Source organism: Sminthopsis crassicaudata, chromosome 1, assembly GCF_048593235.1.
Source record: "Sminthopsis crassicaudata isolate SCR6 chromosome 1, ASM4859323v1, whole genome shotgun sequence".
Lineage (NCBI taxonomy): Eukaryota > Metazoa > Chordata > Mammalia > Dasyuromorphia > Dasyuridae > Sminthopsis > Sminthopsis crassicaudata.
This window is the reverse complement of record NC_133617.1, coordinates 229,559,623-229,576,012: the sequence shown is the minus strand read 5'-3', so window position 1 is coordinate 229,576,012 and position 16,390 is coordinate 229,559,623. Positions and strand designations below refer to the sequence as shown.

The window sequence follows — 16,390 nt, the reverse complement described above, 5'->3', positions numbered from 1 at the left end:
AACCAAGGATGATTAAAGGTTAAATAACTTGCCCAAGATCACACTCCCTAGTGCCAATATCTAAGTTGATATTTGAACCCAGTTCTCTCTGAGTTGGGCATTTTTTCCCCTTTTGCTGTTTACCTTATAAACTTGGTAAATGTTGGTTTAACTATATAAAAACACTAATAATCAATTGTTCCTGCCTTTTTTTTTCCTTTTGAAAACAGCAACAAAAGAATGAAATCTGAAAACATGCTTAGAAATTGTTAGGGAGAATTTTCAAAAAGTCAGAAAAAGAAGTCAGGAATGACACCCTAGTGTGGACAAGGAATGCAGCTTGTTATGTCATTGCATTTTACTGATGCTGAGACTTGCAAATCTGACCATTTTGATGAAATACTGCTTTGAATGGAAATGTATCATAAATGACTGTGGAAGAATTAGCAGTCATAAGACAGACAACATGATGGTGTGTTTAGAAGGGGATGAGCTTATAGTCTACAGGGCCTAGATTCAGATACTGGGAAGGGAAGAAAATAAGTATTCATTAAGTGCTAGTGTATTAATAATTTTACATTGTACTAATTATACTAATCATTTTGCCACTGTACTTTTATTATTTCATTTGATCCTCACAACAACTTGTGAGGTATTTTTTTCTGTTGAGGAAACTGAGATAGACAGAGGTTAAATATCACATATCACACAGCTAATAAGTGTCTGAGAATGGATTTAAACTCAGGTATTCCTGTCTCCTGACCCAAAGTTTTATCCACTGATTTATCTAGTTTCCTCCTACTGCCTTATTTATCAGTTCTTTGACTCTTGGCAACTCACTTAACTATTTATAAAATGAGGGGGGGTGTAGATTTGATTATTTGATGACCTCTAAGGTCTCTTTCAATTCTAAATTTAAGATCCTGTGATATTATTCTCAGGGATACCAGCCAATTCTTTAAGACAGTATTACAGATAAGTTGCTGTTCTCAATCTACAGGGCAATTTTTTGACACTTGGAAGTGTCTGTGTTGGAATGTGTTGATGAATTCACAGGTCTGTGACCAAAACAAAACAAAGTGATTATAATATTATTTATTTTCAACAGCTTTGAGCTTCTAGTTTGATGTGAAGTCCTCTAGGACTTATTCCTTAGGAATAAGTTAAATGAGGTGCTCAAGGGAACATCAAGTATATTTATTCATTAGAGTATAAGCATGGGCCTACTTTTTATTCTCTAAGACTGCCAGGTACTGTGCTAAGCATGAAGGATATGAAGAAAGGCCAAAAAATTTAATCTTTTATTAAACAGCTATTATTTCATGATTTCCTCTTATCATGATAATAAAGTGATTATTAGGTAAAGAATGGTATTAAGTAGTCTACCCTTGGGAATCAGCCCTGTGGGTTAGATCATAGAACTGGAAGAACCCTGAAAAAGGTCATCTAATCCAAGCTCATAACTAGTGCACTAATCCTGCTTGAACATATTGTTATAATGAAATGAGAACTAGATTTCTAGTCAGAGTTCAAATCTCCAGACTGTCACCTTCTGCCTGGGTGATTATAGGTAAATCCCTTAACTTCTCTGGCCCTCAGTAAAACAAGGGAGCTGTACTAGAATGTAAGTTTCTCAAGAACAGAAATTATTTTTTTTCTTTTCTTTTCTTTTCTTTTTATTTCTCTAGTACTTAGCTCAGTAGGTGCTTAATAAGTGCTTATTGATTAGATGACCTTTAAGGGCTGTTCCAGTTCTAAATCTATGATCTTACAATCTTCAGTGATTAGAAACTCATTACATAAGCCATTAGTTTCTATTTGAAGACCGTGAGAATTGTTGGAATATTCTTCCTTTTAGACTGAGCTGAAATTTAGATTCTTATAATTTCTATCTGTTGGCTTTAACTCTGAATTCAAAAATACAAATGAGTCTAGTTCTTCTTCATGTAACAGATCTTCAAATAGTAGAAGCAGTGAACATGAGCCACATTTTCTAGGCAAACATCTCCAGTTCCTTCGACCTATCCTCATATGACATGGTTTCAAGTACCCTCATCCATTTTTCTGGTTGAACTCCAGCTTGTCGATGTCTCTCTTAAAATGTGGCGCCCAGAACTGAACATAATACTCTAGATGTGGTCTCACTAGTATTCACTAGTGGGACTATTACCTCCCTTGATCTAATGTTATGCCTCTGTTAGTTCATCACATTAGCTTTCTTTGGCAGCTACATTATACTGTTTACTTATATTGATCTTGCAGACAACTGCAACTCTTTTTCATGTGATCTGGCCAAGACTTTTATGTATTACATTTTTGCATTGGACTTTTTAACATAAGTATTGGAGTTTATACATATCCCTATTTCAGTTTACTTTTGTTTGATTGTGCCCTTTGTTCCACTCCGCTGAATATTTTGTGGATTTTGGCTATTGTCAATCAACATACACACACACACACACACACACACACACACACACACACACATATATATGTATGAGTATATGTATATAAAATCCAGTATCCTTTTAGATCTTCTTTTACATACAAACATGTCATACATATCTGTCACATATCTTCATGTAAGCCACTGGTAAAAACATTGAAAAGAGAAGAGCCACAAACCCTGGTGCATATACTTCCTTCAACTGATCAAAACCTTTGGAGTACATTCATCTAAGCAGTAATACTATATGCATCTGACTGTACCATCACCCAGTTAATATGTCTATCCAAAGTACAAGAGATGATATCAGATGTCTCACTGAAATTTGATTCCACTATATCTTCCACATTTTCCTTATCTACCAGCTTAATAATACTGTCAGAAAGGAAATGCTATTATACCCATTTTATATATGAGAAAACTGAGACTGAGAGGGCTTAAATGATTTCACACATGGTCACAACTAGAGTCTGAAGATTTGAACTTGAGTTTTCTTGACTCCAAGTCACTTCACTATGCCCCCTAGATGCCTATAGAATATACAATTTTTATGATCACTTCTTTGAAAATTTGGGCTTTAGACCCTTGGTCACATCCCATTAATTCTATAAGAAAATTAGATTTCATGCATTCCTCTGTTGGTAGAAGGCTATTTTCCTTTAAGGCTCAACTCAAGTATTCTTTCCCTAAATGAAAGTGATCTTTCTGTCATCAGATTATCTTAGAAAATTTTGTCTAGATATACCTTTGCCCATATCATAGTCTACTTCATATTATTTATATATATATGTATATATAATATTCACTAAAATATATATATTATTCACTAAAATATGAAAAGATATGTATATCTTTTAGTGAATTGGAAAAGAATTCTCTATTTGTCACCAGAGGGGTTTTTGAAATGGTTCTTCCACTTACTACTTTATGTGAAAATAGGGCAAATCAATTCCTTCTTCTGGCCTTCAGTTTACCCACTTATAAGATAATGGAGTAATCTAGTTGACTTCCCTTACAGCTATTCATTTGTGATCTTCTCCCTATACAATGAGAGTCTAGCACAGAATCTGGCACATAGCATGAGTTTAATCAATGTTTGCCAGATTATTTCAACTTACTTTTGTTACCATGAACATAAATCCTCATATGCTGAGGATTACTTTTGGGGGAAAATGGGTTAGTTAATATTGTGACATGAAAGGCAGCTTTCCTTTTCTTCCCGCTCCCCCCCCCCCACCGTTCTTTTTAATTTCTCTGCATCTTATCTGTATAATTGATGGGAGACTTAATAGATATATAGGCAGAGTTACCCAATAGAAGATGATTTTTTACCTTCTTGAATAAGTTTTTTTTTTTAATTTCTCCCTACATGGTCTTTTTTGAAAGCTAGGATGAATCAATCATACATCATTTTCATGATAATTCATTTTCAGAGTCTGTAAATAGATAATATACCCTTACATGGTAAAAATTGCTGCTTTACTGTTGAGGGAAGTTCCTTCTTAGGGAATTTCCTTCACTGATGTTACTAGAAACAAAACAAAACAAAACAAAAAAGCTGACCATCATCCGAGTAACTTTTTGATTCATATTAATTTCTTTAGTTTCAATGTGGCTTTGATTTGGTGGCCAAGTTGCTACAACCAGTAGCTATATTAATTTACATTACCATTAAATATATAACACAGAGTTATATATAAATACTTAACTAACAACGTTAACTGTTGCATCAGATAACAGTGGGTTTACTCCTAAATTAATTCATTACTTTTAATTACTTTCTGAAAATTCTTTTTTTTTGTTTAGGGCTTCTTCTAAAGGATCCTTTCTACTAAGAAGAGATGGTGAGGATAACAAAAAATTAAATGGACAGGGAACCAAAAGACACTGAATGAAAAGCAAAGTACAAACAAAAACCTGTCTACTTTTCTAAGGCTGTTAGAATTTCAATTAGAAATTATTAGATTTGGTAAAAAAAAATTCTAGATGTGGGATGTTACAGGCAAAGACTTTGATTTACCTTCCAAAATGTAACCACCATTCTATACCGAACTTAGGTTCTGAGACAAGAACTTACTTTAGGGAGTTCGTTGATTGATATAAAGGTTCCCAAGAAAATCTCTACTTAGAAAACACAAACTTAAATATGTAAGTGGTAAAGACAAAAAAAGGTCCAACCATGGCTGAGACAGTATTGCTGTTCCCCTTTTTGGGGGGGCGGGGGAAGGAGGTATATTATCTAAGTCAGTAATTTTGGAAAATTTTAAATGAGAACTACTGACTTGTGTAACTTTGTATTGTGTAAAGATGAAAAAGAAAAGACACTGCCCTCTTAGCTTTCCTCTTTATCTCCCCTCTGCGCATAAAAGTGGTGGAGATGAATCAGTGGACATAAGAAAAAAGGAGTGAATGCATGTCTCTTGCCAAATGAGGAAATCCAGATCAGAGCTTCCCCAGGGGACAGATAAAGATGCCCCCGGACTCAGCCCTGGAGCTTAGCACCCAGGGATGCCTGTGGGAACAGACTCTCAGACTACGAATTGCTACTCCTGAGGGGCTAGGGGTGTGTGTGTGTCTGGTAGGTGGAAGGCGGAGTTCCTGTGCTTCTGGGAAAAGACCAAAAGAATGAGTAATTTGAAATATTGTAATACAGACCCTTCTCCCAACCCTCTTGCCCCTAACCCCCCACCGAGAGGCGAAGGGGACTGGAGACACAGAGACGGAGTCCGGGTGGAGGGAAGAGTCACATTTCGGAGGGGGAAGTGAAATAAAGAGAGGGCGGCAACCGGGGGGACCTGTGCGTCATTAAGGGACCCGTGGAGGAGAGGAGCAGGGTGAGGAAAGCCGGAAAAGGAGAAGTGTGAGAAAGTAGACTGAGGGGCCGGGTGCTGAGCGGGAGGGCGGGGGGCGCTGGAAAAGGGGCCGAAGCAGCAGAGCCTGCTGCTTCCAGCTCGCAGACCTGGTGGCCCGGGCTCTGGGTGGCTGCCCCCTGCCCTCCACCTCAGAGCCCCGTCGGCGGGCGCGTTCAGTCCGGCGGGGCGGTGGAGCGCGCTCGTTCGCTCTCTTTGCGCCAGCTGCTGCAGCTGGAGCGGCGGGGCTATCCCAGCCCGGGGCGCAGCAGAATGTGGCCCTGCGGCTGGGCGTGGGTGCTGGCGCTCCTGGCCCTCCAAGGGGACTGGCTCACCCAAGCGACCCCCCATATGCGGCAGACCAGCCGGCCCGGCGCTAGGAACAAGTAAGTCCCCCCCTCGCCCTTTCCCCTTCTCCGGGCCAGTACGAAAACCCTTGGAGGCGTGGACTCCCTCCCTTCCCATCCCCGAACGCGCTGGGAGCTGCAAGAAGTCCCCGGGGTGCCGCGGGCTGAACCTGGCTAGCATCTCCTGGACTGGGGGCTGGCTTGGGGAGCCCGTCCGGGGAGCAGGGAGCTGACTGGCCAGGCGGAGGAGCCGAACCGCAGGCGGGACAGCAGCGGCCTGGAGACGTGCTGGACTGACCTGGCCGCACGCTGAACTCTGGCTCTGCCAAGTTCTGGGGGGCGCGGGGATGGAGGGAGGGAGCATCTCCTGTCTGGGGGGCGCCCGAAAACGGCTTCAAGGCACGTAGACGCTGGAGCAGCTCGCCTTGGCAGTCCTCCTCATTCTTTCATACACTTATTTAATTTTTTAAAAGAGAGAGCCTCTCCATACCCACGTGCCCTCAGCCATCAAATGCATTGTATATACTTCGATTCCTCCGATCTTTGCGGTTCTCATTGTTCGCCCATTTTACAGTTAATCCTTTTCTCTCCTCCTCGCCCCAGGAACTGGTGCGCCTACATAGTGAACAAGAATGTGAGCTGCTCTGTGCTGGAGGGAACTGAGAGTTTTATTCAAGCCCAGTACAAATGTGCCTGGAACCAGATTCCCTGTCCGTCCACGCCGGTGTAAGTACTTTCGAGGCCGAGAGAGTGTGGCGGGGGTGGGTCGGGGGACTAAGGAGAAAGCTTGGTCTCCACTCCATCACTAAATCACTTCCAGATCTAGAGAAAACTCAAGAGCCGGAAAGTTACCGCGCTTAGCAGGGTAGCGCACTGTGGGGAGGTATTTTAAAGTTTATTTCTTTGTATGGGGATTGAAGAATATGCATGACTTTTGAGCCTGTGATTACTGGACCATGTTAGATGATGAACAAAGCTTTCCCTTTTTATTACTAACATAAGGCAGCTGAGGGTAATTAGATCCATATTGTGGACCGTGGGGCAAGAGCACACAGCGCAAGCCTCCAAAATAGATACTGTTAAAATTTTGAGGAAATTGTGTAGCACTCCTAGATTGTATATTATGGCTCAAAATCATAGTTTTGTACTAATATTTGATTCTAGAGAAACTTCATCTCAGTGCCTGAATGTAACATTTACAGTTTCAAATTCCATCCAGCAAAAGTCACTGTTTAAAATTTACATTTATTTTTCTCTTTTTATAGTTAGGTGTTTTTTAAAATGACTACAAATTGTTGTTAGTGATGGCATAAAATTATAAGAGAATTCATTATCTTTATTTTTAGCAAGATTTCAGTTCCTTACAACAGAGAAAAGGCACCTTTTTTTAAAAGTGCACTCTTCATCATATGTTCTGCCAGAACCAACTGCTTTAGCGCAAATCTTACTCTGTCACTCTATAAGAAAGGAAGACTGGACCATGACTTCTTTGATATGGGCCATTCCTAAATAGAGAAACTTCCTATACCAGTGGGCAAGTCAACATCTTTTTGTCAACTCTACAGTTTTAAAAAGTTACCCTAACTTACCCCATCACATTGAGTCATTGCCCAGAGGGACACAAATGTTATTTGTCAGGAGAGAGATAGCTGTAGCAATGGTGAGAAGTAGTCATCTAATCACTTGGAACCATAGTGATCTCATCCCTAATGGAAAAGACGGTAAAGCTCCTCCAGACTTGTCATCAAATCCACATGAGATGGCATGCATAAAACATTTTAGAAATATATATGAACAGGGGTTATTTTTTTCTTAGCATAGTTTTTGCAGTTATAGTCAGATATAAGGTAAGGGTAGATAGGAATAAATGATAATTATGGCTATATGGCACAATTACATGTACAATTCATATTCTCCTAATAATTAAGTTTGAATATGTAATTATCATATATGTAGAATTCCAGGCAAAGTAAGTATGCCACCGAGTAGCTGATTCTTGTCATTCTTGAGATATTTTTTCTACTAAGAGGATCATAGATTTAGAACTAGAATATACTTTAAAGTTTCTCTAACTATTGTTCACCACCCTATATGGGGTCTGGTAACTGAAAGTGGGAGATTGCAAAATAGTGATTTATTATCAATAAATGGTTTGTATACTTATTTTATATGCCTATATATCTGGAGTAAGGTAAAAAATTCTTGGACAAAAAGGAATCAAGAGTTGAAAAAGCTTTAAGAAGCCCTGCTCCAGTTCTCCTATTTAACAGGAAACTGAAAGGCCCCAGGCTTAAAAAGTTTACATGGTTTCACTAGGGTCACACAATTAGTAAATGTCTAAGGAAAGATTTAAAACCAAGTTTTCCTAAGTCCAGTGCTCCAAACTATGTTATGATGCTTCTTCAGCAGAATAGAACCTTAAGGCAAAAATTTAGAGCCTAATTGCCTGAGCCCAAACTTGGTGATGTGACTGGGTGGTCCTAAGACTCATCATTAAATTGACTTATAAAAGCATTAAATAGAAATTTCTTTGCATGTCCCACATTTCAAGGAGAATCCTACTAGTCAGGAGATCTTGCAAGGAAATCCTACTCTGCCTTAATAAATATAGAACATATTTAGGTTTATTAAATCCTTTATTCACTGACAGATTAGATTGGAAAATTGATGAGATAGAAATGTTTAAACTTTTCATATGTATTTGTAATTAACATCAATGGAATTTAGGCCAGAAAGCATATAATTGTGTCACTGAAAGTAGAATTAATTTTTTTTTAACTACAAAAAACAATCTGCAAAGATTTTTCTATTACAGGATTATAGATGTCTTTACCTAATATAACATGTCTCTAAAGACATCATTGATCATATTGAATTGATTGTTACAATTAGGATATATTTTATTTAAATCAAATGAATGTAAACTTTGATCCTAAGTTAAGGTTAAACAGCTGTTTATTATGTGCAAGAAAAGTACTAGATCCTGAGAAAATCAAAGATATAAAAAACATTAATAATACATGGTTCCTGTCTTCAAAAAGTTTATGAGCTAAATAGAAATTGTTACACTCTAAGACTGCATTAAGAGAAGTCTCCAGGAGAGAAGAGATGATTATCTTACCTGTTTAGGCCATATCTGGAGTATTGTGTTCAATTCTGGGTACCATATTTTATAGACAGGCATTGACAAGCTGGGCAATGAATGCATGAGAAAGCATTTATTAACCATTTATGATATAGAAAGCATTGTGCTAGTGGTGCTAAGAATAAAAACAGAAAAACAAGGTAGTTTTTCCCCTGAAGAAACTAACATTTTAATAGTGGGGAGACAACACATAGAAGAGGTTTCAGCTACAATTCAGATAGAAGAGCTGAGGTCCCTAGAATATAGGAGAAAACCATGTCATTATCATCTTCTTTAAAGCCACTTCCATTTGTAGAACCATATCAACTTCTGATTTTGATGGTACCAAGGATTTTTATGGTAAAGATTTTCTTTTCTGACCATGTTTTAAGGAGAGAGACTAGTATGATGAAGAGTCATATCAATTACCATAACATATGAATTAATTGAAAAAAAACCCAGGAAGATCTGGCTTGGATTTCTGTTTTAAGATACTTGGAATGTTATGATGTAGAAGCAAGATTATTAGATTTATTCATGATGTTAGAGCAAAAGGATGACCAGTGGAGTGGAAGCTATAGGGAGGAATTTTCCTGATAGAATTTCTCAGCAATTATTGCTGCTCAAACAGGGAGAGATAATGATTTCCTTCTTAGCTAGGACTTTTACACTAAAGCTAGATGGCCACTTGTGAGAGATATTTAGAAGGGAGTTATGCTTCAGATAGAGAGTAGAAGAGATTTCTTAAGCACTTGCACTGGGTGGTACAAATGACTTCTGAGGTCCCTTCCAACTCTGAGATTCTGATTGTCTTAGGAAGTACTGGGCAGTAGTAAAGTGATCAGAGTGGTGAAAAACAGGCTAGAGAATATATCTTATCTCAGCTAACACCTTTAAAAATCTGATAAACTGAGTTAAACAAACAAAAGTTGGAAGCATCTCTGTGGGAGGGTGACAAAGACTGGGAGGAGGCAATTTGGCTTGCTGGAAATTGTACTAACTGGAAGTAGGAGATCTGGAGGGCAACCTCTGTCATTTATTTTGTGACCTTGGATAAGTCCCTTCTCTGACAAAATAATATCATTTTCAGGTTTGATACACCCTTCCTTTAATATTTCTTGGACTGGCTGATGTCTCAAATCCACACTATGTAGATCTCCGCAGAGATCCGGCAGTCAGGTGGTGCAATGGATAGAAAGTGAAGTCCTCAGACACTTATTAGCTGTGTGATCCTGGGGAGCTCACTGAAAACCCTGTTTACCTCAGTTTTTTCATTTGTAAAATGAGCTGGAGAAGGAAATAACAACTCACTATAGTATGCCAAGAAAACCCCAAATGAGATCACAAAGGGTTGGACATGATTGAAACAAGAGAACAACAACAAAAGATGTCCTCAGAACTCTCTTCCCTTGCCTTCTAAGAACTATTTTCTTTGGTAGTTCTGTTTGTTAAGATTAAGAGCCAAATTAACCATAAAAATCCAACTGCTTTAAGCCAAACTGAGCATTTTGATGTAAAATGTGTAAAAATAGAACTATCAGGTCCTTTGCCTACATATACACTTAGACATTTTAAACTATTTCTTTTCACGGAAATGTGAAGTATCTTTGGTCTTTTTAGTATGTAGCTTCAGTGGATTTTAGCAATCAATGTGTATTCCTTGGCTATATTTATAAGATTTATAATCCTCTGTCATGAAAGGCAACTCCTAGTCAGAAAAGTGATTGACAATTGTCATTGTTAGAACTACCTGTATGTAGTTCTTTTTCCATAGTAACTCGAGTGGGTGGCTTGATCGTTCATTTTATTGTTGTTCAGGTGATTTAATCATGTCAGATTCTTCATGACCCCATTTGGGGATTTCTTGACAAAGTGGTTTGCCATTTCCTTCTCCAGCTCATTTTACAGATGAGGAAACTGAGATAAACAGGGTTAAGTGGCTTTTCCAGTGTTACACAGCTAATAAGATTGGAATTCAGGTCTTCCTGACGTTAGGCCTGGCTTCTATACACTACATTACTTTGCTGCTTCTGTTCTTTTTTATTAAAATACTTTTTTTCTTGGATGTGAGGGGAAAGTTAGTTATTTAGGTCAGTTAATTCAGTTAGAATTCATTCATTCATCAAATATCAAATGCCTAATATGTATAACTGCTATAGAGATAAATAAGATATAGTGCCCAAATTTTAAAACTCTAAAGAGACAGAAAACAAAATGCAAGCAAACAGCAAAAAAGGTGAAAATACTATGTGAACCATATTCAGTCCCTTAGTCCTCTCTCTGGATGCAGATAGCTTCATCACAAGTCTGTTGGAATTGGCCTCAATCACTTCGTTACTGAAAAGAGCCAAATCCATCACAGTTGATGATCAAATTATCTTGTTGCTATATACAATATTCTCTTGGTTCTACTCTCTTCACTCAGCATCAGTTCATGTAGTTTCTTCAGGTCTCTCTGAAATCATCTCACTGGTCATTTCTTATACAACAATAACATTCCATTACATTCATGTACCATTACTTATTCAGCCATTTCCCAACTGATGGGCATCTACTCAGTTTCCAGTTCCTTGCCTCTACTAAAAAGCCTACTATAAACATTTTTGCACATGTGGGGCCTTTTTTTTTTTTTTTGGTTATGATTTGCTTGGGATACAGACCCAGTAGTGGTACTGCTGGGTCAAAGGGTATGCGCAGGCAAAGATAGTTTTCAGCATTTACCTTTGCTAAAACCTTGTGTTCCAAATTTTTCTCTTTTCTTCCCCCCTCCTTCCCTAGGCAGCAAGTTATCCAATATATGTGGTTCTTCTATACATATTTCCACATTTATCATGCTGCACAATAAAAATCAGATCAAAAAAGGGAAAAAGGAGGAAGAAAAAAAAAGGAAGCAAGCAACAACAAAAAGAAAAAAGATGAAAATACTATGTTGTGATACAAATTCAGTCCTTTTTCTGAATGCAGAAGACTGTCTCCAGGAGTGATAATTTTTATAAAGCACTTTTCAAACCTTAGAGGAGCATACTGCTATTATCATCACTTGGATTTCAGTCAGGTTTATCACTAGGATTTCAGTGGACTCGGTTATGAGAAATAAATGCATTTCATTTTCCATTTGAAAATGGAGGGAGCAGAGGTAGCTGAGCAGAAGAGTGAGGGATGTATTTGTGAACCAGTTAGTGGTCCAGTTTGGCTAAACTATGAAGACTGGAAAAGTAGGTTGGAACTAGAGCATGGAAAACCTGAACTGCCAGCCTGAGGAGTTTGGACTTCATTGTATAGGCAGTAAAGAACCATCAATGTTTATGAGTAAGACTAATCTGGCAGTGGTTTATAGGAAAGATTGGGGCGGTGGTGGTGGTAATGGTGCCTGAAGGTAGGTTGTTGCAACAGTCTGAAATCTAGAGGTAATGAGGGTCTAAACTAGAGTGGCAATCCAGGAGGTTTATGCATTTGAGAGGAAAGGGAAGAAATGGAATTGTCTTGAGCTGATGAATTTGGAGGACAATGAATAGAGAAGATCAAAGGCAATGATCTTTAAAGGTTTCAAGTAACTAGTGGGGGATGGTGGTTCCATTAATAGAAATTGGAAAATCTGGAGGAAGAAAGAAACAAGTTCATAAGGCCAGAGTTGAAGGTCATAGTTACTATGAGCATTATAATAGCTTTACTGTGTTCCAGAGCTTCCAGAGAATTCATACATAACCATTGCCAGCTGTCGTGGAAATGTGTGCCACTGGTCACAAGGAGACCAGGGAAAGAACTAAGGACAAATCTTTCCCCATTACTAAAAGAACAATTTACACCCAGTACCTCAGTGATAGTGGGTCAATAGCATGATGTTTGTATGAATGACAGCACTTTAGTCATTTGTAATTCCAAAAGTTTTCCAATATATAATAGCAATAAATTTCCCTCTGACTTCTCCAAAAATCCATTTAGGATTTTAAAAATACCTTGCTTTAGTTTGAGTTTTTAATTAGAATGATGTTAAGGTAACTACATTCTTCCTGTGCCTAAATTGCTCAATGGTACTTTGGCATTTTGGGAGAAACATACTTTTCCACTATACCACATCAACTTGCAATTGTATGTCTCTATATAACAAATACAATCCCTAGTAAATAGAATTTAGTAAGCAGATGTCACATATGGAAAAAGTTATAATTTAAAATTTAGTTTATTCAAATATAAAGTCAAATAAATTTATTAACATTTAAGATTAGTTGCTAAAAATTATACGTATAAACTCTTAACTGCAAAATGTTCAGAAAAAATGCCTGCTGCTGAAAGAAGATTATTAGAATTCATTACATTGATATGATTATTAACTGCTTCAGTGGATGAGCTTAAAGCAAGTGTAGAAGAAGTGGTGATTTCCCATCTGTTAAAGACACAGTAGTATTTATCATTTGTTGAGTGCTGACAGTATATCTGTATTATATGGAATAGGGAAATGGTGATTTGTAGATAATGACACAGTTTGCTCTTTGAAAACTTGTCTCATATTTTTTTATTTAAAAACTGTTTTGATACTTTAATCCTATGATTAGCATTTCCTTTTGACTAGTTTTCAAGCTTGTCTGTTTATTCTACAAACCTCTCTTATCAGACTGAGGTGAAATAAAAAGATTAAATAACTGAAAAAAAGATATGACCCCCTAGCTGGTTACAGCTATCATCTTCACTCATTTAATCTCTTCAAAGTCTGACCTTTGTAAGGGGAAGACCTGATTTTTCCTGGCTTTCCATGGTATTCACTGGAACACAGCTCTGTCTTATCTGCTCTGTTTCCATAAAACCCTGTTTATTTTAAAGCTCTGCTATTCTCTTAGAAAGCAGATACTGGCTGTGATTCAACAGAAGTGTTGTAATTTTGTGTCCTCAGCTGTCTGTTAAAGGCATTTTCATAAACTATTTACTCGGAATAAAAGTACTTTTACATTACCTTATGAAAAAAGAGTTTCCTTAATTTTGAAATACGGTATTACCTCACATCTGTTTCTATTCCCACCCTTTTCGGGCCTTTCTTATCAGTCAAGTCAGCAACATTAAGCATTTACTCTGTGTCAGGCACTGGGCTAAGTACTAGGGATTTAAAGAAAGGCAAAAATAGTTCCTACTTTCTGAGAGCTCACAATTTAACTAGGGAGGCAGTATGCAGCGAACATTGTACAAGCAAAGTATGTACAGGTTAATGAGATGATCAGCAGAGGAAATAGGAAAGATTTCTTGCAAAGGATAGAATTTGAGCTAGATGTAAATGGAATATGGGAGGTAAAGGAAAAGAGGGAAAGAATTCCAGATGTGGAAGAGAGTGAAAATGTATAGTCAAGAGATTGTTTGAGGAAGAGTAATGAAGCCATTCCATAGCTTTTAGCAGGGAGTAAGGTAAAAGACTAGAAAGGTAGGAAGGGACCATTTAGGAAGACCTTAAAAGCCAAATAGAATTTTAACATTTGATCCTGAAGGAAATAAGGAGCCATTGAAGTTTATTGGATGGGGCGAAGGGAATGACATCATCAAGTTCATTATTTAGGGGGATCACTTTAATGGTAGAGTGGAGAATGAGTTGCAGTGGGGAGACTAGGAGAGCAAGCAACACACAGTTTTTTTCATTTACATTCGAGGAGATGAGGGGCCATATCTGGGAGGTAGCAGAGGAAAGGAGAGAACACTACTGTCTCCAATTTAGCAATGATCTCTTAATTGCTATAACTGATAGCTCTTTCTTAATCCTCATCCTTCCTGATCTCTCTGCAGCATTTACTGCTGTCATCTTCCCATTCTTGACATTTTTCTCTCTCCAGATTTAGGTGACACTCTCTCCTTTGCTCCTCCCATTTTACCACTTCTTAGTTTCCTTTTCTGAATCTACTTCATCTATGTCATTGCCACTAATTATAAGTGCCCCCTTGTCTTTGTGCTGGTCCCACTTCCCTCCTCCCTCTATACTATGTCTCCTAGTGATCTCATCAACTCCCATGGTATCAGTTGTTGGCTTTCTGCAGCTGATTCTCCGATCTGTTTGTCTCCAGTTTTATATTTCCAGCACTTTATTACACCTTATGTATTACATATATGTATTACACAATATATCATTTAGACATCTTAAACTCAACATGTCCAAAGCTGAATTTTTCTTCCTTCCTCAACTCTCCTCTCTTCCTAGCTTCCATATTTTCCACATTTACTGTCTTCTCTGTTACCTCGATTTATAACCAAGGTGTCATCCCTGACTCATGAAGCTCTCTAATCTGCCATATCCAATCAGTTGTCAAGTCTTGTCATGTGTTTCTTAGGAACATCTTTCATATACCTCTCATATTACTCCCTACCACCTTTCCCCCTATTCAGTAAGTTTCAGTGTTCTCTGAACTTCCCAGGATCAAATATAAAATCATGTTTAGCTTCTAAAACCTATCAGACTCTCTCCCTTTCCATTTTTCTTCAGCCTTCTGAAGCTTGACTCCTCTTTGCATACTCTGCAATCTAGAGATACTGGCCTCCTTGCTTTTCTTAGGAAAAGACCTTCTATCTCCCTGCAGTGAGCATTTTCATTCTCAATCTTTCATGCTTCTTCCCTCCTTGTCTTTGTTTCCTGACTTCGTTTCAGCTAAAGTTTCGCCTTCTCTCTCATTCCTCTATTTAATTATAGTGCCTTCCCTCTGAGGCTTATTCTTTAGTTCATCTTTATAATTTTTACATATAGTTGTTTGCATCTTACCTTACCTATTAGACACTGAACTCTTTGAGAGCACTCTTTAAGAGAAGGGCCTAAGTTTTTACATTGTTTTTTTTTTTTTTTTTTTTTTTTTTTTAATGTCCAGTGCCCAACACAGTCTTTGGCACATACTAAGTATTTAATTTATTAATTGTCAATTTATTAAGCCTATTGTGCTAAGTACTGAGAAAAGTAGGACCAGCCCTCAAGGTCCTTACATTCTATCACGGGATTACAATAGCAATACAGATAAATAAGTGAAATATAATTTGAGGAGGAAGAAAACACAACTTGAGGGATCAGGAAAAACTTTCAATAAAAGGTGACCGATGAGTGGAGCCTGGAAATTAATGCTTCTCAGAGGCATTATTGAGGGAGAAAATGTAGTTAAGGTACATGTATAAATATGCAGACAAGAGAAGGACTAGCCAAATCAGAGAATAGAAAACTGACTTGGGTACATGTTCTGAATCTGCCCATATATACTTTGAAATTTTTTTTTTAAGAGTGTCTCCCCTTCTCTCCCTTTTCTCCCTTTTCTCCTTCCCTCCTGTTTCCATGTCCTCTCCCCCCTCTCTCAGGCCAGTGCTCTATCCACTCTGTTATCTAGCTGTCCCAAGACTGGCTTTTCATTTAAATTAAATCACATGACTTAAAAACATGGTTCATTGTTAGGTAGTAAGTGTTGAATTGCACAATACATACATTGCAGCAATATATAGTTTGATTTTAGTTTAAAAACATGGTTCATTGTTATGTAATAAGTGCTGAATTGCATAATGCATACATTGCAGCAATATATAGTTTGATGAATAAAACCAATTATCTTTTGTTATTGATTATTCAATAAAGGATTCCTTGAGATCAGGAACATTTGTTTTATTTTGTTTTTTGCCTTTCTATTCTCAGTGCTTAGCACAA

The 16,390-nt window shown here is 37.7% G+C and overlaps 1 protein-coding gene across 1 annotated transcript in view; it reads left to right on the top strand.

The window, feature by feature from the left end:
- Nucleotides 1-5,276: 5,276 nt before the first annotated feature.
- EMILIN2 (elastin microfibril interfacer 2) overlaps nucleotides 5,277-16,390 on the top strand; it is a 60,720-nt gene continuing 49,606 nt past the window's right edge. Inside the window, exons 1-2 of the mRNA XM_074275940.1 lie at nucleotides 5,277-5,660; nucleotides 6,225-6,347. Coding sequence (XP_074132041.1) covers nucleotides 5,548-5,660; nucleotides 6,225-6,347 — 236 coding nt within the window. The 5' untranslated portion in view covers nucleotides 5,277-5,547. The remainder of the gene's footprint in view (nucleotides 5,661-6,224; nucleotides 6,348-16,390) is intronic.